At 39.3% G+C, this 26,325-nt stretch overlaps 2 protein-coding genes across 2 annotated transcripts; one reads left to right on the forward strand and one right to left on the reverse strand.

Moving 5' to 3' along the window:
• Window positions 1-125: 125 nt before the first annotated feature.
• LOC117644397 (cytoplasmic dynein 2 heavy chain 1) lies at window positions 126-18,917 on the reverse strand. Its single transcript, XM_034383819.1, has 69 exons — window positions 18,875-18,917; window positions 18,653-18,795; window positions 18,420-18,584; window positions 18,150-18,285; window positions 17,926-18,052; window positions 17,717-17,844; window positions 17,555-17,646; window positions 17,212-17,469; window positions 17,004-17,135; window positions 16,699-16,911; window positions 16,447-16,616; window positions 16,161-16,353; window positions 15,844-16,071; window positions 15,656-15,754; window positions 15,442-15,572; window positions 15,214-15,360; window positions 14,931-15,140; window positions 14,610-14,856; window positions 14,367-14,516; window positions 14,068-14,273; window positions 13,855-13,970; window positions 13,628-13,782; window positions 13,379-13,546; window positions 13,124-13,282; window positions 12,903-13,042; window positions 12,591-12,807; window positions 12,276-12,518; window positions 11,976-12,188; window positions 11,555-11,884; window positions 10,952-11,478; window positions 10,500-10,839; window positions 10,309-10,416; window positions 10,091-10,247; window positions 9,801-10,008; window positions 9,619-9,725; window positions 9,359-9,537; window positions 9,037-9,284; window positions 8,851-8,956; window positions 8,634-8,774; window positions 8,409-8,554; window positions 8,141-8,285; window positions 7,904-8,035; window positions 7,694-7,829; window positions 7,480-7,605; window positions 7,171-7,403; window positions 6,977-7,096; window positions 6,793-6,901; window positions 6,553-6,718; window positions 6,242-6,470; window positions 5,721-6,169; window positions 5,428-5,637; window positions 5,139-5,352; window positions 4,960-5,060; window positions 4,712-4,862; window positions 4,598-4,618; window positions 4,337-4,473; window positions 4,059-4,144; window positions 3,815-3,978; window positions 3,587-3,745; window positions 3,273-3,512; window positions 3,047-3,202; window positions 2,849-2,968; window positions 2,561-2,765; window positions 2,329-2,489; window positions 1,984-2,226; window positions 1,673-1,907; window positions 931-1,571; window positions 440-835; window positions 126-353 (listed from the first exon to the last, which is right to left on the reverse strand). The coding sequence occupies exons 1-69, from the start codon at window positions 18,915-18,917 to the stop codon at window positions 198-200; spliced, it is 12,867 nt and encodes a 4,288-aa protein (XP_034239710.1). The 3' UTR covers window positions 126-197.
• Window positions 18,918-19,449: 532 nt separating this feature from the next.
• On the forward strand, window positions 19,450-26,043 carry LOC117644907 (RNA exonuclease 1 homolog). The gene is made up of 15 exons (XM_034384618.1): window positions 19,450-19,751; window positions 20,076-20,137; window positions 20,215-20,369; window positions 20,468-21,546; window positions 21,637-21,944; window positions 22,023-22,185; window positions 22,295-22,485; window positions 22,614-22,751; window positions 22,826-22,949; window positions 23,042-23,164; window positions 23,255-23,506; window positions 23,600-23,891; window positions 23,980-24,118; window positions 24,202-24,322; window positions 24,399-26,043. Exons 1-15 carry the CDS (start codon window positions 19,646-19,648, stop codon window positions 24,482-24,484), a joined length of 3,339 nt encoding a protein of 1,112 aa, XP_034240509.1. The 5' UTR covers window positions 19,450-19,645; the 3' UTR covers window positions 24,485-26,043.
• The last annotated feature ends 282 nt before the right edge of the window (window positions 26,044-26,325 follow it).

Genomic DNA, 26,325 nt, shown 5'->3' on the forward strand with positions numbered 1-26,325 from the left:
TACTTATTAGGAATAAATAATAAAATTTGATTAGTTCTTTTACAATTTTTGTTTCATGACCCCTTACCTGTTGGCCATCATTAGGCATAGATTTTTTAATAAGGACAAGAAAATACGCATTTTGATTTATCTTAACAATTTACTACAGAAAGTGGGCTAGGCTCATAACACAAGATAAAGTACAGTGCAAACGCGATCTAATTGTGCAAGAAAAGGGCAACACCTCCCTGAATCCATAGTTCACTATCCTGATTGCAAGGGACTTCAAGACCTGCCAACAGAGTCCGCCGTTCCTCATTGTGGTATAGAGGTAGTTGAAGCTTCGATTCAGAACCATACTTAGATTGGGCATCCTAGAGCAGAAAAGAGTTGCATGGTGATTAGTAGGTAGTCCTGAATTTGCTCACTCAATAATCAGTATCAGCAGAAGTCATGTTACCTGATGGACCCAAGCCAGGTACAGCACTGGGATAGTCATTGTAGGGGGTGAGTTGTCAGTGCAGCTCACAAGCTGCCTTCCATCCCAAATGGCACCCTCCAGTTGGATTCCAGACAGCCTGACACCACGGCCTCTACCGACCGGCTGGGACCAATGGCAGTCCAGGCACAGCGTGTCCACGGGGACCTTTGCCTCCCGAGCCGTCTGCTGCTTGAGCGCGCTGAGGAAGGTCTCGGGGTGCAGGAGGTCGGCCAGGTCCAGAGGCTCCGTCCAGAAGCGCTCCTCCAGGGCTTTGTCCCTCCAGCGCTGGACGGCGATGGCCCTGGTCACCAGGCCGCGGACGTAGTGCAGGGGGCTGTCGGGGCCTTCCCAGTGCTGCTGCCAAGAGGAGGGAGTCTGCCGGCAAATATTTTGTTTACAGTCAGTCGCTCATCAAAATTACCCAACACGGGATTTTTTAAAAAAGACAATTTTTACAATGAAACTCTTACCTCTTGCCTTGTGAGTGAGCCTCCTACAGCAAGTGCATCCGCATTGGGTAAAGACGTCCCACGTATAACTTTGCTCACAGCTGCCAGGGACTGATGAACAAGCTGCACCAGTTCGACAGCTCTGCGAAACTCAAACATCACAAATGTCTCTAGTGGTGTCCTGGCCATATTTTCCTTTTCTTTAATTTCCTTTGAATCAAGCCGGAGGTGAATTAATCCAGAACTTTGATTGAGCTTTTTCCATAAGTTCAAAATAGGAGACAACAGGCGTTGCCACTCTTCCTTGTCAAACTTCTGCTCCCCTTCTTTGGATCTCAGGAGCATTTTCAGCTGGTTGACAACCACAGCACTGGTGACCCTCTGCCAAGATCGATCAACGTTGTTTGGCAGCCCAAAGTAAGAAGGTTTGTCCTTTTCTGAAAGCCGCTGGATTTCTTTGCAGTGATCATTGAAGTCTGGGGTGTTGGGTACATGAATGCCTTCACTTATGAGTTTTGATCCTTCATGCAGTACCCCCTTATTAAAAAATTTCTGCAAGTACGATATGATGACACCAGTGTCATAGACATTATCAACACGGCCACCATAAATTGCCTTCTCTAACAGTCCGTGCACGTACTCCCACTGAACAGACTGGCCTCCTGCAAAATTAATCAACAAATATTTTTTTAAAAATTTAATTTTACTTATAAATGTACAAAGTCCTTAATGTGCAAGGAATGTGATGCCCAATAATCGGTACCTTTCTTCTTCACCAAGTTCTGCAATACCAGGGTTGCAGCCTTCAGATCTCCATCACTAAACTCATAAAAGCTTGCCCAACCCTGGGGGATGAAGGTGCGTCTTTCTTGAATAACAGCATGAAACCATGCTAGAGCAAACAATGTTCGAGCAAACAAGCGATCAGTTCCATTTAGCATCTGTGATCCCCAAGCTGCATATGTACGTTGCAAGTTACGTTTAACTCCTTGAGGAGCCTGGAAAAGTAAATATGTTAAAAATTTCAAAATATTAACAAAATTTCAGATAAAAATTTTGAAACTTTTACACTACCTCATAAGTAATTTTCAGACATGTTTGAGCCACTATTGGCGAGAAGCCTGGATGTAACTCTGTGCTGAGCCACAGTCTAAACTCAGAGTGAAGTTGAGGTAATAGAGAGCGGAACTCTTTTTCCAAAGATTCTAGCCAAAATGTAGCCAAATGAAGATTTTTTATGCACAACCAATGGCCATCTTTGGCAGCCAGCATTAGGTGTTCCAGCACCTTTACTTCCTGACCTTGACCCATAGCAATCTAACAACATACAACAACAAATTACTTTGTAAACACTGTAAAACAGTAGTGAAGGCACCATGTGCCCACCTTCTACCAATTGAAATAGACCAATTGCTTTACCTCATGGTACCGATTCTCTCCAACAGTGGAGTAAGCCAGAGTTCGTAACTCTTCAGAGGGATCAGCTCCAGGAGACGTAATGAGAAGCACAGGTTCAGATGGTAGGAGCTCACCAAGAAGTTGGGACAGCCGTAATGTGGGAGGAGACAGATCCATGATCCCTACAATATCCAATTTTCACAATGGTGTTTGCACATTTCTAAGTCAAGTATATTGAGCCCTACATTCTCACCTAATGTTGACAGAGCAAAAGAAGTGAGAGCTGAATGTAATCGATCTGGTCTTAAGGTTTGAATTAAGAGAACTCTCTGGAAGGGTGTTATTCTCCCAGATAGATGTGAAGGCAGCATTTGCTCACAGTTTTCACTCTCCATAAAATTCTGCCATGCAGTTTTGTCCTCTAGCTTCAACTCAGCATAAAATGCAGGCAGTGCGTTCTAGAAGATAAGTGAGCAGAAAATAAAGCAGGTAAAGAGAATATATTTTGAATGTCCAGTGTTGATAATGTCTCCATTTATACCTGCAGAAGAAACACTTCAAATGCTTTGTCTTCCTCAAGCCATTTAGGAACAGAGTCATTGATTTGTGCTGTGTCAACTTTCAAATCAACTAAAACTTGTCCTGTCAAAGCCTCCCATTCCTGTCAAAAAAGAAAGTTAACTTGTATTTTTTATTTTAAAAGCAAAATTTTCAAAAAATTTGAATAATTTGAACTTACATTGGGCAGGAAACTTGCTGGACACATTTTGTGAGAGAGATGAAGGGCAAAAGTTAGCCTGTCTGCCTTGAATAAAGATCGGCTTACATACTGGAAAGTTAGTAATAACAAGCGTTGTTGCAGATTCTTGTGCCGATCTTCAGAGTTGTGAATAGCCTGTAATATTGAATTTAATTTAATGAGCTATCTTACAGTCTTTATTTTATTGGTCGATGGAGATACCAACCTCAGGTGTTTTAAGAGCCTTTTCAAACAGTCTCATGAATGCTGTTATAGATAGTTGATACACTGAACTGAGCTTTCCTAAATCAACCGTTGCAAAAAAGAGAGCACTGCCAAAATCTGCTAAAGGCCTGTATGTATCACACTCCTTGTTTAGCTCTGATTGCAGACGAGATGATTCTTCCAGAGATTCCGAAATAGCAGCACTTTTGGCTTTTGTTTCATTCAAGGAAGCCAAAAGGTCCTGGAAGACATTGTGATTATTGTATTTGTCATTGAACAGGGCAGAGATAAAATCAAATTCAAAGTTAAAAAAACCTTATTTTGTAAAATGTCTCCCTGAGCCTGAGCAAGTTGCTGTAATAAGCCATCCTGCAAAGTATGAAGTTGAGCAGATAATTCTTCTTCTCGACGTAGCAACTCCCCCCTTCTTTTTTCTAACTCAGGTCGTTCTGTGCACAGTGCACAAGCTAGAAGCTGTTGGACAGATGTGTAAGAAAATGAACGAGAAAATAAATATTTTCAATAATATCATAGTGTACTTACTTGTCCTGATAAACCTGCAGGTGATGTGATGAAGTTTACAAGAGTAATAGAAGAAAATACATCAGGAGGGATGTCTGGAGAGATGTTCCTTGTAGTTAGAAACAACTGGAAATCTGAGTTGAAGTCAACTAACTTTTCACCTAACTGCACAACTTTGCGGGGACCTAGAAACAAGATAAAAAGGGAATTTCAGAAACAATTGAATGAACAGTGATATATTAAGGGGGTATTTATTTTTCCACACCTTGATTGATGAAATCGCCACGTAGTACAGGGTAAAGCAACGGATCTATGTGATCCACCTCTTGCACTATCAGTACCTTTCCGAACCTGAAACAATTTATCTTTTACACAGCTATCAGAAATTGGGGGAAAATGAGAATTGCCAGAAAAACTACAAGGAAACCTGCCTTGAGCGGTGAAATCATATCAGAAATTTTAAAAATGTGAAATTTCAGCCGTAATGCCTTAATGTGCCTTAGGATTTTGTGGACTGTGCAATTCAAATCTAAAGCAACAAACCTGATGGCTAATTCAAGAACTGTTGTGAATCTTTCACTGTGTAGTGTCACTACTTCCACCATGCGGCTTGTAAGATGCTTCTGTAGCCATTCAGTGGCACTGTAGGAAGGGTCCACCAGCAAAGGTCTCATCATAGTCTACAAAATAAGTTTTAAAAACATCTTCAGTATAAGTTCTGCACAAAAGCTTTGGTAGAAACGGTCAAAGTTCTCACAAAACTCATTAATTAATTATTTTTATTCAAGTTATAAAATTACTAACCCCAGATTCCAAAGAGGCAAGCTAGAATAAAAGTGAGTTCCATTCAATAATTGACAGAACATTAAAAGAATTGCGCTTTTTTTTAAACTGTGCATACATGTGTTTCTTATTTACCTGCATTATTATCACTGCATTTTGGACTGACAGCTGATCAGAAGGCAAACCCTCAGCCTGCCACTGAAGCTGTTGCCGTTGAGATGCAAGAAATTGAGTTAAACGAAAATCGGATAACCCAAATCTAGACTGCCACTCTTTTATATGAGCACTAGGAAATTTGCAAAACAGAAACAACAAGTTTCATAAGTACAAAAATGAATTAACCATGAAAATAAAGTGATTGAAACCCAAGGTAAGCTACTTACTTTCGAACATTCTCAGGAGAAGATGAAAGATAAACAATGCAAGCAGCGGCCAGAAGAGAACTCACTGGGAGCTGTCCTAAGTTTGAAGAGATTTCAGCAAGCTGAAATTATAATACACTTGTGTTAAACCCTGCTAATTTTGCATTGGCCAATCAAAACAGAACAGTTCTTTTACCCACCATATCTTTCCACCTTTGATATTCTTCATCCAATTTCGACACGAGACCCTCTGCTGCCTCTATTGTTTCTCGAGCCTTACTCAGGTGAATCTGTAACTGTGCCGCTTCCTGCGTGTAGCTATTGAGCTGGCCTTTGAGCTCAGACACAGCTTGATCGACATCGGTGAGGCCTGCTCTGAGTTTTCCTATCTGAGATTCAGCTCGTTGCAAATTCCTAACAAAAAGGAAAACGTTTAGAATCAAGCTTCTCACTTCACAGAAAAATTTGGGCATGAAACCATAAGCTTACTTCAAAAGTTTGCTCTGCTCCTGTTCTAATGGTCGAATTTTTTCTAAGACCCTGGAATACTTTACGTTTGCTGTAACCCATGCCGCTAATGGGGCTGCTGCCACTGATGCCCGTTTTGCATTTTTTGGATCAAACGATTCTTTCCTATCTCTTAAAAGCTGTTCAACTGCAGCTCGGCTTTCTTCAGTTATGCTGTGAGCATCAAAGGACCTGAGAAAAATTAGGCAAAATAGTAGAAAATGGTTCGAAGTTGAAGAAATGATAGACATACACATTGATTTAAAATCACTTACTTGATGTCCTCCTTTACTCCTCGTTTGGCTAGAAAAGTTTTCATACTATTCCATGATGTGTCTAGAATTCCCATTAGACGGAGAACACCTTCAAGAATATCTCTTATGACATCTGGCGGCGCACGTAAGGAGCGAATTTCAGAAAGAGATTCAGTTTTAATGTTTCCAATGGCTGTACTGGCCTCATTGACAAGGGGCTCTATCTCAACAAGTTCCTGCTCAATTTCACGCTTCCTAGCCATTAGAATCTGGTTCTCTTTTTCTGTATTATCTTTTAAAACCTCCATTTCACTTTTTTGGGTATTGGCACTCCTCATTGTTTCAGTTATCATTTCCAATGCATTATTTGCAGCTGCTTGTTTTTCAGCCAAGAGTTCTTCTTGGATATTTGCATCTGATTTCAATTTATCCACTAGTTGCTTGGCTTCAGTAAGTTTAGAAACCCCTGCCTGAAAAAATTACATCCAAATCATATGTGCAGATGCAGGTGTGCAGTTGAACATATTGATTTTTGAATTTACCTGTAGTCTTTCCTGTCTCTGATGGATATCCATGCTACAACTAATGTATATGTGAAGATATGTTCGAACAAAAAGAATGAAGCGCAAGGGTGTTTGTTGTTGGATTTTTGCAGTTTGATGGATGTGAAGGAAGCCATCCAGTAGACTATCTTCTTCTGATAATTTCTGTGTAATGTGATTTTTGTTGCTACTTTTTGATTCACTTGAATATGATGTGACTCCGTCCACTCTGAAACAAATTAAAACAAGACATGCATTTCGTTTCTAATAACAGCAAATTATCCTGAGTTGCTAGAGGACAAAAAACATACTTTTCAAGTAGCAGGCGAGGTATTGCCCTCATACTAGCTTGACTCCATTCTGGCCACCACATAACAGAGCACTGTTTGTACAGTGCTGGGTTGCTTTCACAAATATTGGTAAAGGTAGAGCGGGTGTAATCCAGTACCAACACAATATGAAGGTTTTGCAAAACACCTACAAAGGAAAGAATAGATTGTTATTTATAATTACCGGTTCAAAACCAAGACAAGATTGAAAATACTGCTTACGTTGAGCAAAGAATGTGAGTGGAGACCCTTGGAAGTCCTCTTGAGCCGCTAAATTTCGAAGAGGAGTTACTACAGATTCTAATTCCTCTGGCTGGTACAAACCAGGAACCTGCAAAATCAATTGACCTTCCAATAAGATGTGCTTCATTACAATAATCTAGAAATATTTTCTGGGCTGCCATACCTCCCCAGAAGAAAGGAGACTGTTGACCATATCAAGAAAACCACTGGAAACCTCTCCCAGCTGGTAGTCCTCCAAAAGCAGAATGACTTCTTCACCGTCAACACCAGCGCATTGCATGGCCTAGACAGAGCATAAGAAAAAAAAGTTGAAAATCCTTCAAAAAATTTTGATAGCATCATGGTATAAATATGTACCTGCTTCAGATCAATTTTGAAACTGTTCAAGCTATAGTTGCGTCCAACTTTGGGAGTGAGCAGCTTTTTAGCGTGTAGGGCTGAAACTATACGCACAGATGACTTGCGTCCCACACCACACCTTCCAGCCAAGAGCAATGAGCCCTGAGGCACAGAGAGGACGCGGTCAACACATGCCACTTGCTGAAGCAGTTCTGGGAAGACTAGCAGATCTAATGCTACACCCTCACGGCCTGTGCAGAGAGGGACACTTACATTAAATCAAGATAAATCAGTAAAGATTAATAACACAAATGGAAGGTACCATACCATAAATGTTCATTCCATCTTTGACCATTTTAGTCCAATCATTCTTGTCAAGTTGAGACAACAGTTTGCCGAAGTGTGATTTACTCGGATCTACTCTCCCATGTCCAAAAGTGACGAAGTAAGTGCCTTAAAGAAACCCATAACACTCTCAACAAAAATTGCCAATGAAAGACACTGCCAGAAAAATAAGAGATAGATGCTTGAGTATTTTTACCATTGAGCTCATCCACGACAGAGGACTTATTCCATTCATTTTCAAGAACTGAAGTGACTAAATTTTGGAATTTGCTCTTATCATTGTCACAAACAAGCTTGTCATAGAATATTCGCATAGCTTCATGTAGGGTGGCCTGAAAGACAGTGTTTTTTTAATTGAATGAAGGGATATGGATTCATAGCAAAAAAACGAATTTTAAATAGTGACCTTCAAAACAGGCACAACAGAAGAATCAGTTGGTTGTAGATCATATCTTAAGAGACCCATGCACCAATGGGTGAGGTCCCTAGGTGTGAAAGAGTAATGGTTTTGCTGCATAGGGGTAAATGTGGAGCAAACCTAAAGGAGGAGAGATTAACAGTGTGTTATTAGGCCATGAATCAATATTGTTTGATCTTTGTACACAATCAAATTGTTTTGATAAAAAAATCTGCGGTGCCTTACTTCTGTGTATATCCGTACTATAGTATTAACAAGCGTTGCTACTTTATTGGTAGAAGACCAAACAGGGTGAGTAGGCATAGAAAGTTTAAATACCGCCTTCATAAAGACGTTGTAAATGGATTTCAACTCATCAGCCTCAGGCAATCTGAAACAAATTTGTATTGTTTTAAAATTTCTTTAGAATTTTATCCAGTTAAAATCAACAAACCAATTGAAGTTATCCAACTGAAATTTTCATAAAGCAAGCAATATATTTTTTTACACTTACCCCACGGCATGAACATGTACAATGGAAGTAAAGCGACTAGATAGCACATTTCGACCAATTCCTCCTGTCATACTCCCAACAATCTGTACTCTCTCTAAACCAACCCACTCCAAGTCAGAATCATAAAATCCACGGTATGTGATCAACTGAAAATAATTTGGGTACGGTAAATAAATACTAAGTGACAACACAAACTTCATTAGATGGGATATCAGTAAGATCTACCTGTTGCAAGAATGCGATCAGCATGCTTGAGCCCCACTTGTCTGGCTTCGCTAAATTTATGTCCTTGAAGTACAAAATTAGACGTTCCGCATTTCTGGGTCGGTAGACCCTTCCAGTATTGCTGGAAATAATCATGCAAACCTGCAAAAAATTTTTACACATAAATAGGTGGGGTTGAACTGAGGAGATAGAGTTTTGAGAACCCCAGTAAAAATACCTGTTTTAATCTTTGCAATACATGTTCTGGAGTTATTTGTGCGCTGCAGTGTACAATCGCCACTTCAACTCCTCGCAAGTTTTGAAAACATTCATTCAGAATCATACTGGAACAAAATACAAGGATTCAAGTTTTGCTAAATCTGAAAGTAACGTGCAACTTTAGAAGGAGACAAATGCAACATACCTTTTACCACATCCAGCTGGGCCAACTAGAAGAAAAGGTTCTGAATTCTCTTGGTGTAGCCAGACAGAGAGGATACTCAAAGTAAGTTTCACATTGATAGTATGAACTATTGGCAGTGTCTGACCAATAGCTCCAACATCTGTAGAACAATCTAACACATAGGTTTCTAGGCGACCCCTTTCTGTGTTATAGTGACAATTCAGGATAAGTGCTGGGTCTAGTGGGTACTCTCCAAACCAATCAAATACCTTTGAAACATTCCATTAGTTGTTAAAACAAGAAAAGTAATTGCATCAAGATGGTATATGAATTAAATGTTTACCTGTTTTGCAAATAATTCTCTACTAAGGAGAGTGAGGTTTGAACCAAGTCCACGGATCAAGGAAACCATGAACTGTGGGGCATTTTCCACTTGTACGAGGTGTGAAAGACCGGTGCGAACAAGACCAACTACAGACCTTGGCAAAGAACTTTCTCCCTGAGTCATAACCCACTTCAATGCTGCCAAATAAAATAAGTAAGGGTTACACAGTCATGAAGTTTGCAACATATTTAAGAACTCCATACATCACGGCTACAAACCTTTGTGGAAATGGTCTTCAATAAGCTGAGAGAGGACTCTCTGAGATCTCTCTGGTTGTTGGCCTAGCCAAATTGAGATCAAACCATTGATGTCCATGTCTTCATCACTTTCAATCAGAAATAAACATGTTATTTTAAGAAGGCATTTTGCAAACTAAAGCAAAAAAAATTAAAACGCATACCTTAGCAGAATCATTCCCATGCGAGATATTGTAGCGGGTGATGCATAACTGAGATCATGAGTTTCAAAAATGAAATTAACATTTGGCCCAAATTGAATACGCCATCCAGATGGTAAAGTGAGAAGACGATTATCATCTAGTACAGAATTTAGTGACTCAATCCATTCTGGATCAACATCACCATCACATACAATCCATGAGTGAATATCTAAAAATTTAGCAGATGTGTGTTAATTTTCAAAATATCTTTATTATCTGAAGATGTTAAATGTATTGATGCGCCAATGTACCTGGTGGTTCAGAATATACTTTCTGTGCACTGATTGTTAAAACTCCATCCATCCATTGGCGAGTGTCTAAATCAATTTTCCCAAGTAATTGGGACCGTGGCATGGCTTTGGGATTCACAGTGTGTTGTCTGACCACATGACCAAGATGGTTAAGAGCCTATGAGAGAAAAAAAAATAGAAATATTTTCTAGAGAAAGCCAGATTAAATAAACACTTACATGTTTCAGCAGGCGGCACAATGTAGTTTTTCCTGATCCAGACGGTCCCACAATAACCACTCCCATTCTCTGCTGAAGTTGTTCATAAAGTTCTATACATTTATGCTCCTGTAAAAATAATAAACACAGTAAATTCTCCAAATAAATGCTTTGATTCAGCTATCATGTGCCTATGATGATTTCCAGCACACCTGTCTCTCATTGTATTGAAGGCCCAGAGCAGAGAAGCTTTCCTTCACAGTTGCTGCTAGCTTTTCATGGCCAGAGGCAGTAAATTGAATGCCTGGGAACACATCTTTGACCAAAGCATCAAATGCCAAACAGTCCCGAAACAAGAGCTTTGATAATGTATTCAGTCGTAAAGCTTGTACTGCTAATTCCATCTCTCTTTCATTGGAGAGCTCTGCATTGCCTCTTGTATGATTGCCATTGGAGCTCCACCAATTCCTTAGCATACTGCCACAGCCTCCCAATACTGTTTTCAGAGCACGAAGTCCCCAGTCATAGTGTTTCTGAGGTGTTAGCAATCTCCTGAAATTGAGAATAAATACCAAAGTGAAGTCTGCTCTTCAACAACTCTCTCCCTCTATAAATAAAAACACTTATTGAAAAGGCAATATTGAGTTAAATGGAAAAAAAGTACCTGGACAGATCAAAAACCTCTACAAGCTTTTTCCCAATTAGCTTTGCATTTTTAAAACCTTCACAATACAAGATGACTTCTGCTATAAGCTCATTGTCAGGCACTGACATGACAACAGGTCGAAATAATTGTTTCAAATTGTCTGGCAGCTTTTGCCTTCCTCCGTATCCTTTCCCCGCTGGATTTAACGTTACAAATATTCCAGCATTGAAGTCGAGTGGGACCTCTTGTTCCATGATTTTAACTTTAGGGCGTCGATTCTTGATTGCACTTTGGATGGGGTGTATTTGCATAGAGATGGCAGAAAGGGTGGCTTCCTCCAGTCGATTGAATTCATCAAAGCAGCCCCAAGCTCCACATTTCACAAGGCCGACAAATATACGACTCATTGACATCACATCAATGCCTTCATCACAATTGAAAACCAATACTTGTCTGCCTAGTGCAGCACCCAAAGCTTTAACGGATTCTGTCTTGCCTGTACCTGCAGGACCATAAGGGTTACCACCAAGCCCCATGTGCATGCCCTGCAAAAATTAAAATTTGAGACAACCTGCTAAACCATCAAGAGCAAAGACATCTACGAAGAACGTGAATGGATACCTGAGTTAATGTGAGGAAACACTTGTCTATCAGAGGTGTATGAACAAGCTTGGCAGCATTGCCAAGGTATTCATATGTGTAATTAAACTGAGCATCAACCATTTTTACAATGACATTCCCATCTTTTTCAATATAAAACCTGAGTTGCCTCTGCCAGGCCCAATCTTGAAGGCTGGAGACTTGAGATTCTATCAGATCTTCTACAATGTGCACATGATGAACTATGTCAACAAGAAGGGCTTTTTGTTTCAATTCAAGAATACGAGCCTCATCATCACCACCATCACTGAAGCTGGAAAGCTCCACATTGGCATACACATCTTGCTGGGCCTGAGAAGAAACCCCAAAAGAAGACAAAATTTATTCAAGAAAATAAATTGAATAATTTAAGAACCAATGGTTTTACAGAGAGTTTGCCTACCTTGATTGATTTCAAAAATGAATTTAGTGATCCTTTTTTAATGGCTTCCTCACACTGAGCAGTGAAAGTTATACTCTGGGTCAGACAAAGAACCTGAGACGGAAAATGCAAGGGATCCGGTCCGCCAGAGTTGTTACGATTAGATTTTACACACTCGGCAGTTAACTGTTGTAATGTTTTGCGCATCTCGACACACAAGCTCTGAAGCCAAACCTATAAATGCCAGAAAACAAATTTAAACCAAAGTTAAACAGGCTGATAAACAAGCAATGGGCTTTAAAATTGATTACTAAGTCTTACTTCAACTGGGACAGTAATATCAACGGGGTTTGAGAGAGGCACCATCTCCCCATCAAGAGATTTCATTGCGATAATACAAAGAGCATCATTGTCTCCTGTACCATCAAACACGACAGTATTCATGCCACCAAACAACTTTTTTAAATGAGCTTGAATGACATTTTGCTTCCTAGATTGGCCAAGTATTTCCAAAAGGTCTTCATCACCAACAAAGTAAAATCGTGGGAAACTAGATCGTTTTTCCTGATTGGACCAAAGTAAAAAATTAATGATGACATCAGGGTTTTCATGAACTACCACAAACCTGATACAAACCTCAAGATATTCATTGAGGCTCTTTTGACAACGGTTTAATTGATCAAGAAGAGTGGTGAGTATATGATGCAAATTATTGATACGACATAGTGCTGTGACTTTGCTATCATTTGCGACAGTGTCCATGACATATCTGAAATCTCTGTCCAGACGCTCAAATCTAGCTCCATCCACTGCTACTGCCCCACCACCAAAAATAGGTTCAAGATACACCCATCTACAGACAGGAAATGACAATTTAAACCAACAGAGCATAAATCCTAACTAAAACATGGAAGAGTCAAGTATTCATAAAACTAGTACCGTACTTACTTTCGCTGAATCTGATTTAGGTTGCGAAGGAAATAATCAATATCAGCAAGTCTTGCTTCCCAGACTGCAACTCTGTCATTAAAGCTGCTATAATTCGAAGAATTCTTGATAGACTGAAGTAAACTTTGATTATCCCCAACCTGGAATATAAATGTTTTACCAATTTCAATAAAAAAATTCTCATACTCCATCACAAACGAAATATTTAAACAGTGGCTTACTTTGTTAAGAATATCTTGAAAGTCCTTTATTAACATGACAGAGGACCCTCTTGAGTCACGGTGGGAAACCAATTGAAAGCGTGCCTCAACTTCCCAAATATCAAGCTCTGTCAAGGCTTGGCGTATCACAATTTCACTTGATGCTCTATTGTTCAGATCCTTTATCACAAGAAAATCACAGTTAAAATTAATGAAACATAAAGAAACTAGAAAAGCTTCCATGTTTCAATTCTGCTCAGTATACACAATAAGTACCTGCAAGGCCTGGGCTTGTGCTAGAATGTTTTCTTTCGCTGATAAAAAGTCTCCAAAGACAAGGCTTTCAACTGGCTTACTGGGTATGCCCAGTAATCCTAGCATCTCAATCCAATGTTTGTCACTAAACATATCACCCCTCACCAGCTTCAATAAAGGCAAAATGGCCTACAAAGAAAACAGCAGAGCATTGTGATAAATAGTGCAAGTTCAGTGGCCAAAGAAAATGATCCAATAAATTGATTATACCTTGTACTTTTCAACATCTTGTAAGAGACGAACAGTAAGACTTGTTTTGTCGGGACTTGATTTTAAGCGTGCATCCCAAAGATTCAAAAACTCCTCAAACCGATAGCTTTTGGATCGGAAAATTATCCATTCTTCTTTAGACATATTCTGAATACCTGGTAAATTGAAACAATACTGATTGATCGTAAGGATAAATCAATGCTAGCAATCTATTTCATAAATCCTACCTGTATTAAATTCATCAAACAAAGACCACATATTCTCATGGTATTTTATATCCTCTTCAACTTTATTGCAAATTTGAAATTCTGGTGTTGATAGGTTGAAAAGTTTACAATCATCACTGTAGTAAAATAAAGTCACACATTGAAGTAAATGAACAATAAGAAAAGTACAGGAAAATTAAGTTCATTTCAAACAGGTATAAGTTTATCACTGACAGCATTTTCTCCTTGCGTGTTAAAATTTCATCCCATTCTTGACGTTTTTCTCGCAAGAATGCAAGACTTTGAACAAGCATCTGTGGGCCACCATCCAACAAACTTGTTTCACGAGGCTTTAGTTGTTCCCATCTCAAGCTGAAATTCTCAAGTTCCTCTTCAAAGCCATCCACTTGACTTTTTATAGTGTTCTTTATTCCTTCCACCTAAATAAATAGCGTGAAAAGAAATGAAACTATTTTTATTACATTCAACCAGCTTTTGGAAAGATTGTCTAGAAATGAAGGTCCATTTGCTACCTGCTGTTCCAAGAAGACCTGGTGATTACTCAAGAGGGATTGAAAATTGTCCCAATTGCGAGTCACACGAACAACCTGGTCCACCCTTTCTTTGGTCCAGCTCGCCAAAGTTTTATTTTTGTTCTGCAGTTCCTCCAAATTAGCCATCATCTGTCAAGCACAATAACCCATAAAGAACAAAACATTACGAGTAACATACATACATCAATTATATGGCATTAAGTACTATGACTATGCTCTCACCTTTGAAGATTTATCGATTATCTCAGTGTATACTGCTTTAGCCTCTCCTATTTCGTCAACAGTGCGGGGTTGTTTTGATAGAGCGTCAGTGGAATCTGTGATAAACTTCTCCACAGCTACTGCTTCAGTTATGATGGAAGTTTGGAGTGAGCTTGTCAACGTGTCCCAATAGTGACGATTTTGTAGATCAATTTCCGCCCTCACGGGTGCTAATGAGATGCTGAAGCACTCCAATTTCTCATCAGAGCTGCAATAACAATAATTCTTTCATTAGTTTGAAATTTTGTATGTAAACAATCATGATGAAATTTGAAGCTATACCTGGGTAACTTTGCAATTTGCTGTCCCCAAGTTTTGGATGCCTTAAAATTGTTGTCCCAATCCTGCCACGACTTGAGGTGCTCTTGAACTAACTGCTCCAATGGTGCAGCCCCAAGAGCTACCCAAGGAATCCAGCGATCCCTTAATGCTTCAAGCCGACCAAATAACTCCTCTGCCTTTGCAAACACATCAGCAAAACGGTGGGCATTCCTGTACAATGAAAAGTTATAAAAGGATAACATCAAATTGAATCACAAATATTACCCACAAAATGTGATCAGACCTTTCAATCATCACGGGAAAAATAGAGTTTTCCCCTGTATCTGAGACACCTCTGAAAACATTTGGAATATTTAAATATCGTTTTAGCTGTCCATAATATTTCATGCGTATTTCTTCCAATGGCGGTCGAAATTGAAGTATTTGCTGCCTGTAAATCAAAAGTTGCCATGTTCAACAAAAAGATTACTCAATTTAAACTAGAAATATCTTTTTGGGAAAACTGTCATACCTGTACACTAGCTCAACTGGTATTTCAGCAAGGTGCTGGTTCAAGTTTTCCAGTCCTATTTGATATTGGTATTCAAGAGACTTGTACAGTTGGTGGTCCCAGTGGAGGCGCCATGATCGCATGTTGCTAAACTGTGGCATATGCAATCAATGAATAAGTATTATTATGAATCTGATTCATAGAATTTGCTGGAAATTGAAATGATCATCTTTACCTCTTGTTCTACAAGTGTCATTGTACCCCTTATTTCTTTCAATACTTCTTTCCACTGCTGCTGTTGCCTTAAAAGATCCGTATCTAGTAATGAAATCACCTGTATAAGGAATGTTGGAGGTATATAGTTGATCTACAGAGAGATTGCTGATCCAATGGAATTAATAAGTGAACAGAACCCACACACACCTTATCTGAGATTTGTGAATGATAAGCTGCAAGCTTATTGTTTTCCCTGGCCAGTTTCTGCACAACTACCTGCAACTTATTAATATATGCATCAACAGCAGCAGTGTTAGTCCATGTGACACTTGATTGCTCTTGAACCAATCGTGACAGTTCTAACGCAGTTGAGAGCATCATTGGGCGCTGGGATGCAATCATGCGATCTCCAATAGTATTATGAAAATTGGCCACCTGGAAAATAATGAGTAATCATTAACTTCACATTTCAAAAATAGTCTGCTTATGTAAACTAAATAAACACAACAAGTAAATTTCCATACTTGCTGAAGAGATTTCGCTTGTCGCATGAACTGCTTTGCTAAATCAGCAGCCTCTAAAATAGCCATAGGAATTTTGTAGCCAAGGAGAGCAAGGTGGCGAACTTCTCGAATCAGTCCTACCAGTTCCGGGTTGTAGTTCACATGCATCAGCTTCCCTTGTTCAAAATGAACAACGGGCTCACCAGTCCTAAGACTAAAGAGGAGGAACAGCATCCCTTCAGTAACAAAGGTACAAAAAATTTTTTTTTTTTAAATTCACATTACTTTTCAGATTTTACTTATTGACCTCAACTGTTTTGACGATACTGCAGCTCGTGTGTCATCAAGCCAAATTTCCCATTGCTGACTGCGGTATTCTTGCACTTCTTTACTCAGAGAACTCAAAGACCGCAGAAGATCACCAAAGGCACTCAAATCACTCAAGATTTTAGAACTTGTTTTTTCAATTTCAGCAAGCTGAAAAAAAAAAGCTGATTTTTAACCACTTGGAAAAACAAGGAGGTAACAGAATCCATTTTTCAATCACCCACCCACCCACCTTGTACTCCAATTGGCGTGCCCAATAAATGTTGCTCACTACTGGAGGCAAATCCAATGATTCATTCCCTTTGGGTCCTGCACTGAAATTTGAGGCTGTATTGTGGACATACTCCAAAAGCAAACTCAGAAGGTTTTCTCTTTCTGGAACTAGTGTTCTTTTTACGCTGTCAAGTTCAATGAGCACCTGGTACCGCTTAAACTCTTGAAGTAACTTTAATTTTTTTTTTAATAAATAAAAAAATTGTTAGTACACTAGAAGAAATTTGTTAATGAATGGTTTACATAAAGAAGTACAAAAAACACCTGCAATGTGTTGGCATTTACACTACGGAGCTGTAGTTTTAATTTTGAGGCAACCCTCTCTTCCGTGGGGTGCAAGCTCTGTTGAAATTGGTTCACGGCAGCTCTCCACAGGGGCTCAGTGTAAGGATTAACCTGAAAAATAGGTATGGATGAAATTGAAAACATTCAAACAAAAATCAACTCATGATCAAGAGAGATTTTTTTTTACCAGAAGAGGACTGATCCCTTGGAAAGGCTGAAAAGTTTTCTTTGTGTTCAACTCCTCCTGCTCTTGACGTGAAAGCAGCCTTGTAAGTTGGCGGTGGAGGGTTCTAATTTCCTTCACTTCACTTAAACGTTTCGAAAAGGACTGTATATGTTTGGGAACATATGGTTTTCCACTCCAAGCATGAAGTGAATGGTTGGGCCAAAACAGAGTAGTAAGCTTTTGGCATGTATCAATCCATTTCTCACACACAGCAACACTCTAAGAAAAAGACAAAGTACATTGAGACACCTTTACATCAAATAAAATCATGTGCCTGAGATGAAAAACATGAAAAAATATTTACTTGGCTTAAATTTTCTTCAACTATATTAAATGGAGACTCCCACAAGTTTATGTCATGCAATCTAGTTTGTATAAATTGGGTTATTGCATTGCCTGAAAAAAAAAACTGTCATAAGACAAACTGTTAGGGAACAAAGAAAAAAAAATTGATGGCATTACTTACCAATAACTTCCATTAAATTTTCCATCCTCTTTTGGGGATAACGAAATTCATCAAGTTTCCAGATATCATCCAAGGCATTATGAGCTGTCTCCAAGCTTTCCTCAAACGATGTCAGTGAATCTGAAGATCTGCCATTAATAAACAAAATAAAGACCCTTAGTCACAGTTAATTTAGTTTAGTTGATGTGATTCAGTGAATGCTCTCATACTGTAGATCTTGAACCAATGGCTGAAGCATAGAGAGGAAAGCAGAAGCTTTCATAGATTCCTTTCCCTTGGGGGATGATTTAGCCAAGGAGGCCCAGTACTGCAGCTCATCTTCAGGAGTAATTATGACTGCATCAAGAACAATAATACAAAGTTATTGTAAAATCATAGAATGAATTATCTATTCAAGTAGGTAATGCATGTTGCATGTTTTATTTTGGGTTACCATCCACATTAGGTTCAGCATCACCAGTTCCTTTCTCAATCCTGTTGTTTCTATTAAGAGCTGACCGAAGGTTTGCTTCCAACTGACTTAATAGATCCTGCAGTTTTGGGTCAATGCTATCGTCTCCCTGAAAATTCTGGAAATTTCAAGTGTATAAGTATTCTGCACTGAGAAAAGATGCACCTGTGTGTTTAGCCCTCAAGAAGTGAACACACTATGATGCCTTGTGGGTCTCAGTAGATGCTGAGCTCCCATGAAATCAGGACTCACCTTTAAAAGAACGGGTGCATATAATTTTTGTAATGAATGATACAAAACTGATGCTGGAGAATCAAGCATTGAAGAAACAAGAACATTGCTGAGCATGTTTTGTGGTGTAACAACATCAGGTCGCAGTTTGAAGAACACCAAAGCTGCCTTGTCCCCTGGCAAAATCTGAAACCAGTCAATATAAGAATCTGTGCTTTTGGAGAGAAAAAAACACCTACCAATACAAAACAGACCTGTTCACTGAAGCTGAATCCATTTTCTCTTCGTTCCACAATTAATGTAAAACAATGTCTGTCATCTAAGAATTTATTCAGAGTGTTATCGGCACTTAGTGTTAAGAGCTCAGACTCCGAGACAGACCTACTGAAGTAGTTAGCTGGAACACAGGACGCAAGATTACAGCATTGTAGCAATGACATGTCGCAAGAAAGGGTAAAGCTAGGAACAAGTAATACCAGAAGTTGTAAGAATGAAAGACTTTCTCTCGTCAGCTGGCATGGTGAACCAGCAAAGATTGATGCAAGAATATGCAGGTTGATGCCAGGGAAAAACTAAACTCAGCAAACGATTTACAACGTGTCTTTAAAAGATGCTTCCAACAACACCAAAATTAGTGCTCTGGAGAAAGGCCTCAGACCAGAGGAAGCTGGGCTGTCACTTCCAAAACATTCCATTCATTACATTTTTCTGTTTTCCACAAGTCATTCACTAGCGATGATACAACCATGTTGACACCAATGTGATGTGGTTATGTTATGGTTTGACATTCTATCTGTTGCCATGACAACAGGGGGATGAAATGTATGTCTTGCCACACGAGTGCAATGCTTGCATCGATTTGCGCACGAAAGAGGATATAATTTCGGATCCATCGTCCTTTTTGGCATGAGCATTAAAACTGACAAGAAAAGTGAACTGTGCTGTTGCTGTTGTTTTGAGTTTTCGAAAAACATAAAAACTAGTCGTAAATTTCTCATAGTGGTAGCCTCACGCAAGCCCCCTCTGTGCGTTAGTACAAGTGCGGTACGGAGAAAAACCTGGCGGCTTGACACGGCCTCTGCCGACCGTAAACAAGGATCTAAAATGTTGTGGGGTTAAATCCTGTCTCTTTTCCCCTTCCTCTCTGTGTTTGTCTATGATCCCGGTTTGTTTCACAAGTCTTATAGTTAATCCCGCTGCCAGCCAAGAGCCAGCCAAATTGTTGCTTATGGTGCCCCCAATCCAAAATGCTTCCATCGCTGGGATGCTTCAGGACGCTGGAGTGTCCTTTTTACAACGGAGGGGCCGGACAGTGTTCACGACCCTATTGTCATTATAGGCATGGAAAAAGAGGTGAGGAGCTGTGCGAAATAGTGGGGCGGCACTCTCTACAGTGTGTCTCATCGTGTGGAATGCCCTTAGTGGGTCGTCCTAGTCCTCCCCTGTCAGAGGATCACCCTATCTGCCCATTGTCCCTGTCAGTGACAAGTGGAGCAACGTCAGAAAACGTTCATTCAATTGGCTTCAACGTACACCCGCTATGTTCAATTCACTTGTACCGTTAAGCTCAGCTGGTGTTGCGTCTTGAACTTGTCTCCCAACCCATCATAACCTATCAGTTTCTCTATGCATTTTACAAATCAACATGTTGTGCAACTTACAAACTCTCTTGTGCAGATGTCAATGCCACTACTGAAGACAATGTATTGGGGTCAGTGGCCAACACGGCTCAGGAGCAGGTAACTGGCCTTTCGACAAACACCTCTTTCTTTGACTTTTTAATGTGTCCTTATTTATATGAAATGATTCCGTTCAGAATGAAGATGAAGCCGTGGCTGGGACAAGCAGTGAATCCTCCCATAGAAGTCGAGCTGCGATGTACAAAGCAATTGTTGATGCGGCACCTGCATACAATCCTACTCCAATTTCTCAATTAAAATCATCTCACATACCTATTCCTTACACCCCTACGTAAGTAGTCTCTCAGTTAACTAAGAATTGACATTGTCTCAAATTGAAATTCATGTCTTCTAAACCTGCTGTTAAAGACAAAAATTCTTTCTTTACAGTGTTCCTACTAGAAGTGCTGCTGTTAAAAAGAGTAAACCCAGTTCAGAGTATGTCCCACATCATGTTGGGACAAGTCGACCTTCCTATCCAACTTACTGCCCAACATCAATCAGCAGCCTCAATTCCCAAACCTCAAGTTCCTCTTCAGCGGATCCCCTCAAGAACCCACTTTACGAGATGTATGGACCAGAAGGTGCTCAATACAGTCCAAATGATGTTGAACCCATTGGGACAGGCTATTCTTATGCACCTGAGAATTCATCATATTCTCCATACTCACCCGAATATGTACCTTCCAAAGTAAAGGACAACCCAACGTACAGTCTTCAAGAGTCTCAGCTATCAGATGATGACGATGTGGACCTAGCAGCAGAGACAGCTGCACAGTTAAACGGGGACCCAAGTGGTGGAGAGAGCTTGATAGATCTTGATTTGTCTGAACTGGACAATTTAGAATTGGACTTTGAAGAAAATGGTGATGATAATGCATCCATGAATATAGATACAGAAGAAAATTTGAAGCCCAGCTGTGACAGTAATAAAACTAAGGTACCCAAAGAGGCAGAATCAAGTCATAACAGTAGTAGCAGTTCTCATAAAGGTGAAAAACGAAGAAGTAGCAGTGTGAGTTCTGGTAATGAAAGTAAGAAGCCAAAAGTGTCGCATGGAAGTTCAGACAAAAATGGGCACAGTGAAAAGTCATCTTCATCATCAAGTTCGAAAAAGAGTTCCAGTAGCAGCAGTCATAGTAAAAAGAGCAGTAGCAGCAGTAGTAGCAGTAAAAGTAAATCCTCTTCCTCCTCTTCTTCTAAAACTTCATCATCAAAATCATCATCATCGAAGACATCCTCTAGTAGTGAAGCTAAGAAAAGCCATTCATCAGAATCAAAAAGTAAAAGTAGTTCATCTAGCTCAAGTTCGAAACACAAAGACAAGCATCGTGAAAAAGAGAAGGATAAAGAGAAGGACAGAGAAAAAGATAAAGACCGAGGGAAAGACAAAGAAAGAGGAAAGGATAAAGATCACAGTAAAAGCAAGCACAGCAAAAAATCATCCCATCGATCTGCTGAAGAAAGAGGTGATTTCTAATGACTTATTGTAAATTATTAATTCATCGTCTTTTATTTTTTGGTTGTTTTTGTGAATTCTAAATTTTGTTGATTTACAGGGCAGCAAGAGATTCAGAGAGTAAAGCTGGAGGAGGAAATAAGGAAAATAGAAGTCGAACTAGATGCATCCCTGGAAGATGAAGACATGATTGAGCAGCAATGCTACGAAATGTTCAGCGAATTCTCAGAAACAATGCAAAACCAACCCGCTCTCTTTTCAACAGAGGATCAAAGGGTAACTGTAAATGATGAACCAGCACCCTCAGCAACAAGCAAAAAAAGGATAGCACATCAAGCATCCCATTCGTCTTCGCAACCAAGTGCCAAACCAGTTCCTACTCTAGCGAAAAAGTCCTCTCCATATCAGGTATGCAAAAATGTGACATTGGTTCAAATAATTTTAAAACAATCTTACTCATGGATTTTGTTTTTGTTTTGCTTACAGGTTATGAGAGATCGCTGGGAAATGCTCAAGAAAGAGAAAATGCAATCTTTAGAGTTGAAGGCGTCCTTAGCTGTTGCTCCTGCTTCTGTGCCCCGACCGTCTGCACCTGCCCCTTATTCCTCAACTAACGCTCCACAAGCATCTCTGCCGACTTCAACAAGTGGTGAGTGCTGTCGAAGTTGTGTCGTAAGTTTTGGGCAAAGGAAAAGACAAGCTTGTGTCAAAGTTAAATTTGTTTACTTAATTCAATTTTCTCTGTTTACTCTGTCTAGCACCTGCAAAGAAAAAAATTGCTGGGGTGTCTAATGTTGCCATGCTTCTTAAGCCTCCAACCACATTGAAAACTTCAAGTACACCTAAAGCAACTGGTACTTCACCAAGTCGATTTTATGACAAAACAAGTCAGCGTGTGGATGAATATGGTCGTTTAGTGAAAGTTAGAGTAGCCCATGCACCAAATATGGTAAGGAATTCTTTTCCCCCCATTGTGTCAACTATCAATTAGATGTACAGGGCTTGCCCTCAGACCTGCATATTCCAATGTTTTCTTTCAAAACAAAATTAACAATCGCACCATTTGAATTATTTCAGGATGCTCCTGCAATGCGTAAGCCCATTGTGAATCCCAGTGATTGCCGAAAGTTCAAGGTAGCTACTCGACAAGCAAATGTAAACAAACTTTTCCAAGCTTACATTGATGCTGGATTTGGTGAGGCTTCCCATGATATGGTAGGTGCTCTGTTCTCTTTCATCATATTTGAAATATCAACAAAAGTAACCAAGTAGATTATTCTTTTCAAAAGGCTTTGGAATCTGAAAAGTCCAGTACTCAAGGAACTGAGTCGCTCGGAGTATATAGTCACCGCATAATCCAAACATTAAAGGATCTGAGGGCTTGTGCTGAATCATCTCAAAATGGACCTAAAAGTAAGATATTTTTGTTTAGAAATTAATAAGATTTTGAGTGTTTTTTTCTTATGAATGGAACAAAACTGATCAGTTTTATTGTTTTGTTTCAGTGGAAGGGATGTCAGGAATTCCTAATCGAGTTGTTTCACACAATGCCATGATAGCAGGAAAACTGGGGTCCAGAGTGTCTTGGAGTATACAATCAGGAAAGAAAGAAACGGAGCCAAAGCCACGTTAGTATCGAGTTGCAGTACTTTCATTACCTTTTCTTTACATACTCCGTTCAAAATTGTGAGCTTATTTTCTTCTCTTTTTATTTACAGATTTAAATTTATATGAACAGATGAAACCCTATATTTTGACTAAGGAACAATTAGAAGAAAATGGTTTCCCCATGCCAAGTAGCGAGAAGGGTGTAGCTACTATGAAGCCAAGCTCCTTCCGGGTTATCCATCAGCCGTCTGACCCTCGACAAAAAATATGTGTTCGGTGTTTAAAGCCTTACTCAGTTAATAAACATGGGGAACAAGTAAAAGATGAAGAATGCTTCTACCACTGGGGCAGAAAGTTTAAAAGTGGGTTTCGTGATGAATGATGATTTGTTTTTTCTTGTTATCTACCAATTTATCACTTGTAAACTTGCTTCATGGCATCTGTATTGATTCCAGGATTTCGGGAAGCAGAAACCAAATACACTTGCTGTGATGGTACTGGCAGTGGCTGTTCCATAGCACCATACCATGTGTTTGAACAAAACTGGGATAAAAACTCTGGATACATGTCAACTTTATCAAAGCCACACATGGAGTCGAACCCTGGGATTTATGCACTTGATTGTGAAATGTGTTATACTACTGCTGGTATTGAGCTCACAAGAGTTACTGTTATTAAAGAGGATCTAAGTGTTGCATACGAAACTCTTGTCAAGCCTGCTAATAAAATCTTGGATTACAACACAAGGTATTTAATTCAATCCCTCTCCTTTCTGTCTTGAATCTCATAAATTAATAAATTTACCATCGTGTAATTGTTGTCCTTTATTTTTCAGGTTTAGTGGAATTACAGAGGAAGACCTCAAAGGTGTTACTACATCTATTTTACAAGTGCAGGCAACACTTCTAGGAATGTTCTGTGATAAAACCATACTTGTTGGTCATAGTTTGGAGTCTGATTTAAAAGCACTGAAGGTATTTGTTGTCATTAAATTGATAATAGGTAATGATTAAACAATAATTGCATGCCATTTATTCAACTCATGTTTGACTTACAGCTAATTCATCCCACTGTAGTAGATTCTAGTGTGGTGTTTCCTCATAAAATGGGTCCACCCAAAAAGCGAGCATTACGGAATCTAGCAGGAGAATATCTCAAAAAGATAATTCAAAATGACGGTAAGTCTCTACACCTTCTGCCCCCCTGCCCCATTTTTACTTATTTGTAATCTATTCAACTCTCTTCATCATCTAGTTGGAGGACATGACAGCAAGGAGGATGCTGTTGCAGCCCTGGAATTGATTCTGTGGAAACTGAAAGAAGATCAGAAGACAAGGTGAAGCTTGAAGATCTTGAAGGCTGAGGCATTGTTATTGCTTACAAACGTCCATCTTTTTTGTGTATTTGTATATTCTATCCTTCTTTCTTACACATTGTATGTCATACATATTGTATGTATATGTGTCAGACTCAAAGACCATTTGTTCCAAAAAGGGTATGAAGTCCTTTCTACGTTCAATTAGCTTTTTAGAGACTTCACTACTCACTGTGGTGTTCTTCTGAATAAGACTGATTTGCTGTTTGTTACAGTTCATTGTAGATACCTCTACAAATAATTTATTTTGTGTTCTTTGCAACTTAATTTTACTGGTTGTGAATGAAGATCCTATATAGTTCTGTTGTGTGATCGGTACTGAACGCGTTTGGCTTTACATAAATTTAATAATAATAAGTAATTGATCACACACAAATCATACATGCAGCTCCTGCTTGTGCTCGAACTTATTTATACATAATAATTTATTCTGGATGAAAGACTCAAAGTCAGTTTGTGAACCTGGTTTGCAGACTCATCTCACAGCATTTGATAAATTACTGTGGAGAAACTTGAAGAATAGCTGTACTCCCTTTTTCATTTTAATGAGTATTGTTTCATCTTTTCATTCTTAAAATTTTATTTATCAATTGCTGTGTACACTGTAATAAAATTGTGCAACAGATGCGCTTAGTTGCATTTTCAGCGGGGAAAAGTTTGTTGTTAACAGTACTGCCTCGATCTTCTGGTGCTCTCCTTTTTACTGTTTGGTTTTTGTTTTTTTCTTTTTGAAAATTGTGGGAGCACAGACTAGGTGCATGTCCCATTCTCTCTCTTACAATCTGTGCTGCCTCAATTTTCAGTAGTTAATTTTGTTACAGATTGAGAGTTTCTCTCTTTCAAAGTCTAGACTTATTTCGGTAAAAGTTCTCAGCACGTCAATCAGTTTTGTATAAGCAGTGCTGTTAATTTTTACTTGGTTTACTTAGTTTGTGTATAAACAATAACTTATAAAGCATTATACCTTAGGGTAAAAGATCCTTAAAAGATACCAATATTGAAGTGTACTTTTCTTGTATCTCTTGGAGAAGTTATTATTTAATAAGTTGCAGGACAGAGTTAGTACCTCAACTTCTTGTTAATAATTGTAAAGTTATCTTTTATTGATTGTGATATTACACTGTATTTATTGTATTTGAGTGATGTGCTGAGTATCTCTTTAATTCTACCTCATCAATTTCTTTTTTAGTGTACATTATGTATTCTTTGTTGCAGCATTATACTTACAGGTGAACCTACCTCTGTAACCTTGATTTGGCCAAGATCAAACTCATGAATGTCACTTTAAGTTCATTCGCGGTAAATACATGAAAGATACTGTTTTTCTAGAAGTTTTGGTTAGCGAGGTTTCGCTATGCTTACATGATTGCTGTAATTCTTTTTGTTTTAATGAAAAGAGAAGTTGTGTTAATTTTAGATGGGGACCATGCAAAGCTTTGTACTGGTAAACTATTTCTTAACTGTTTTAAAGAAATGGAATGTGGGATGCCTATTTTTACATTAAAATAGTAAAGAAACCATGAATTTGTGATCGTCTGTCCCCCACACCCCATCTCAATCTGATTCACACACAGAGTGACAGAGCACAGTGGGCCGGTGGAGGTGGCCAAATTAAATAGGCCTAGAACCGAACGTGTGACCCCACCAACGGACTCCTCGTTCGGAGAGCAATCCATTGGTGGGGTCACGCGTCCGGTTCGAGTCCTGTTTAGCGACTCTGGAGCTCAAAACGCGTCCGGGATTTTGACCGCTTGCATCGGTCTTATGACGCACAGAGCGGAGCGCACGCCGCGCCGCCTGACGACA

The sequence above is a fragment of the Thrips palmi genome, unplaced genomic scaffold (assembly GCF_012932325.1).
Source record: "Thrips palmi isolate BJ-2018 unplaced genomic scaffold, TpBJ-2018v1 HiC_scaffold_18, whole genome shotgun sequence".
In the NCBI taxonomy this organism is placed as follows: domain Eukaryota; kingdom Metazoa; phylum Arthropoda; class Insecta; order Thysanoptera; family Thripidae; genus Thrips; species Thrips palmi.

Bases quoted from the DNA above. Each gene is read 5' to 3' on its own strand.
- LOC117644397 (XM_034383819.1), bottom strand. From the start codon at position 18,917: ATGCCAGCTGACGAGAGAAAGTCTTTCATTCTTACAACTTCTG. The intron at 9,726-9,800 runs GTATGCGTTTTA...TCTGATTGAAAG, and splicing joins ATGGGAATGATTCTGCTAAG to TGATGAAGACATGGACATCA. The intron at 7,404-7,479 runs GTATGGTACCTT...CTCTCTGCACAG, and splicing joins AGATGGAATGAACATTTATG to GCCGTGAGGGTGTAGCATTA.
- LOC117644907 (XM_034384618.1), top strand. From the start codon at position 19,646: ATGCTTCCATCGCTGGGATGCTTCAGGACGCTGGAGTGTCCTTTTTAC. The intron at 20,138-20,214 runs GTAACTGGCCTT...GATTCCGTTCAG, and splicing joins CCAACACGGCTCAGGAGCAG to AATGAAGATGAAGCCGTGGC. The intron at 22,486-22,613 runs GTAAGGAATTCT...GAATTATTTCAG, and splicing joins TAGCCCATGCACCAAATATG to GATGCTCCTGCAATGCGTAA.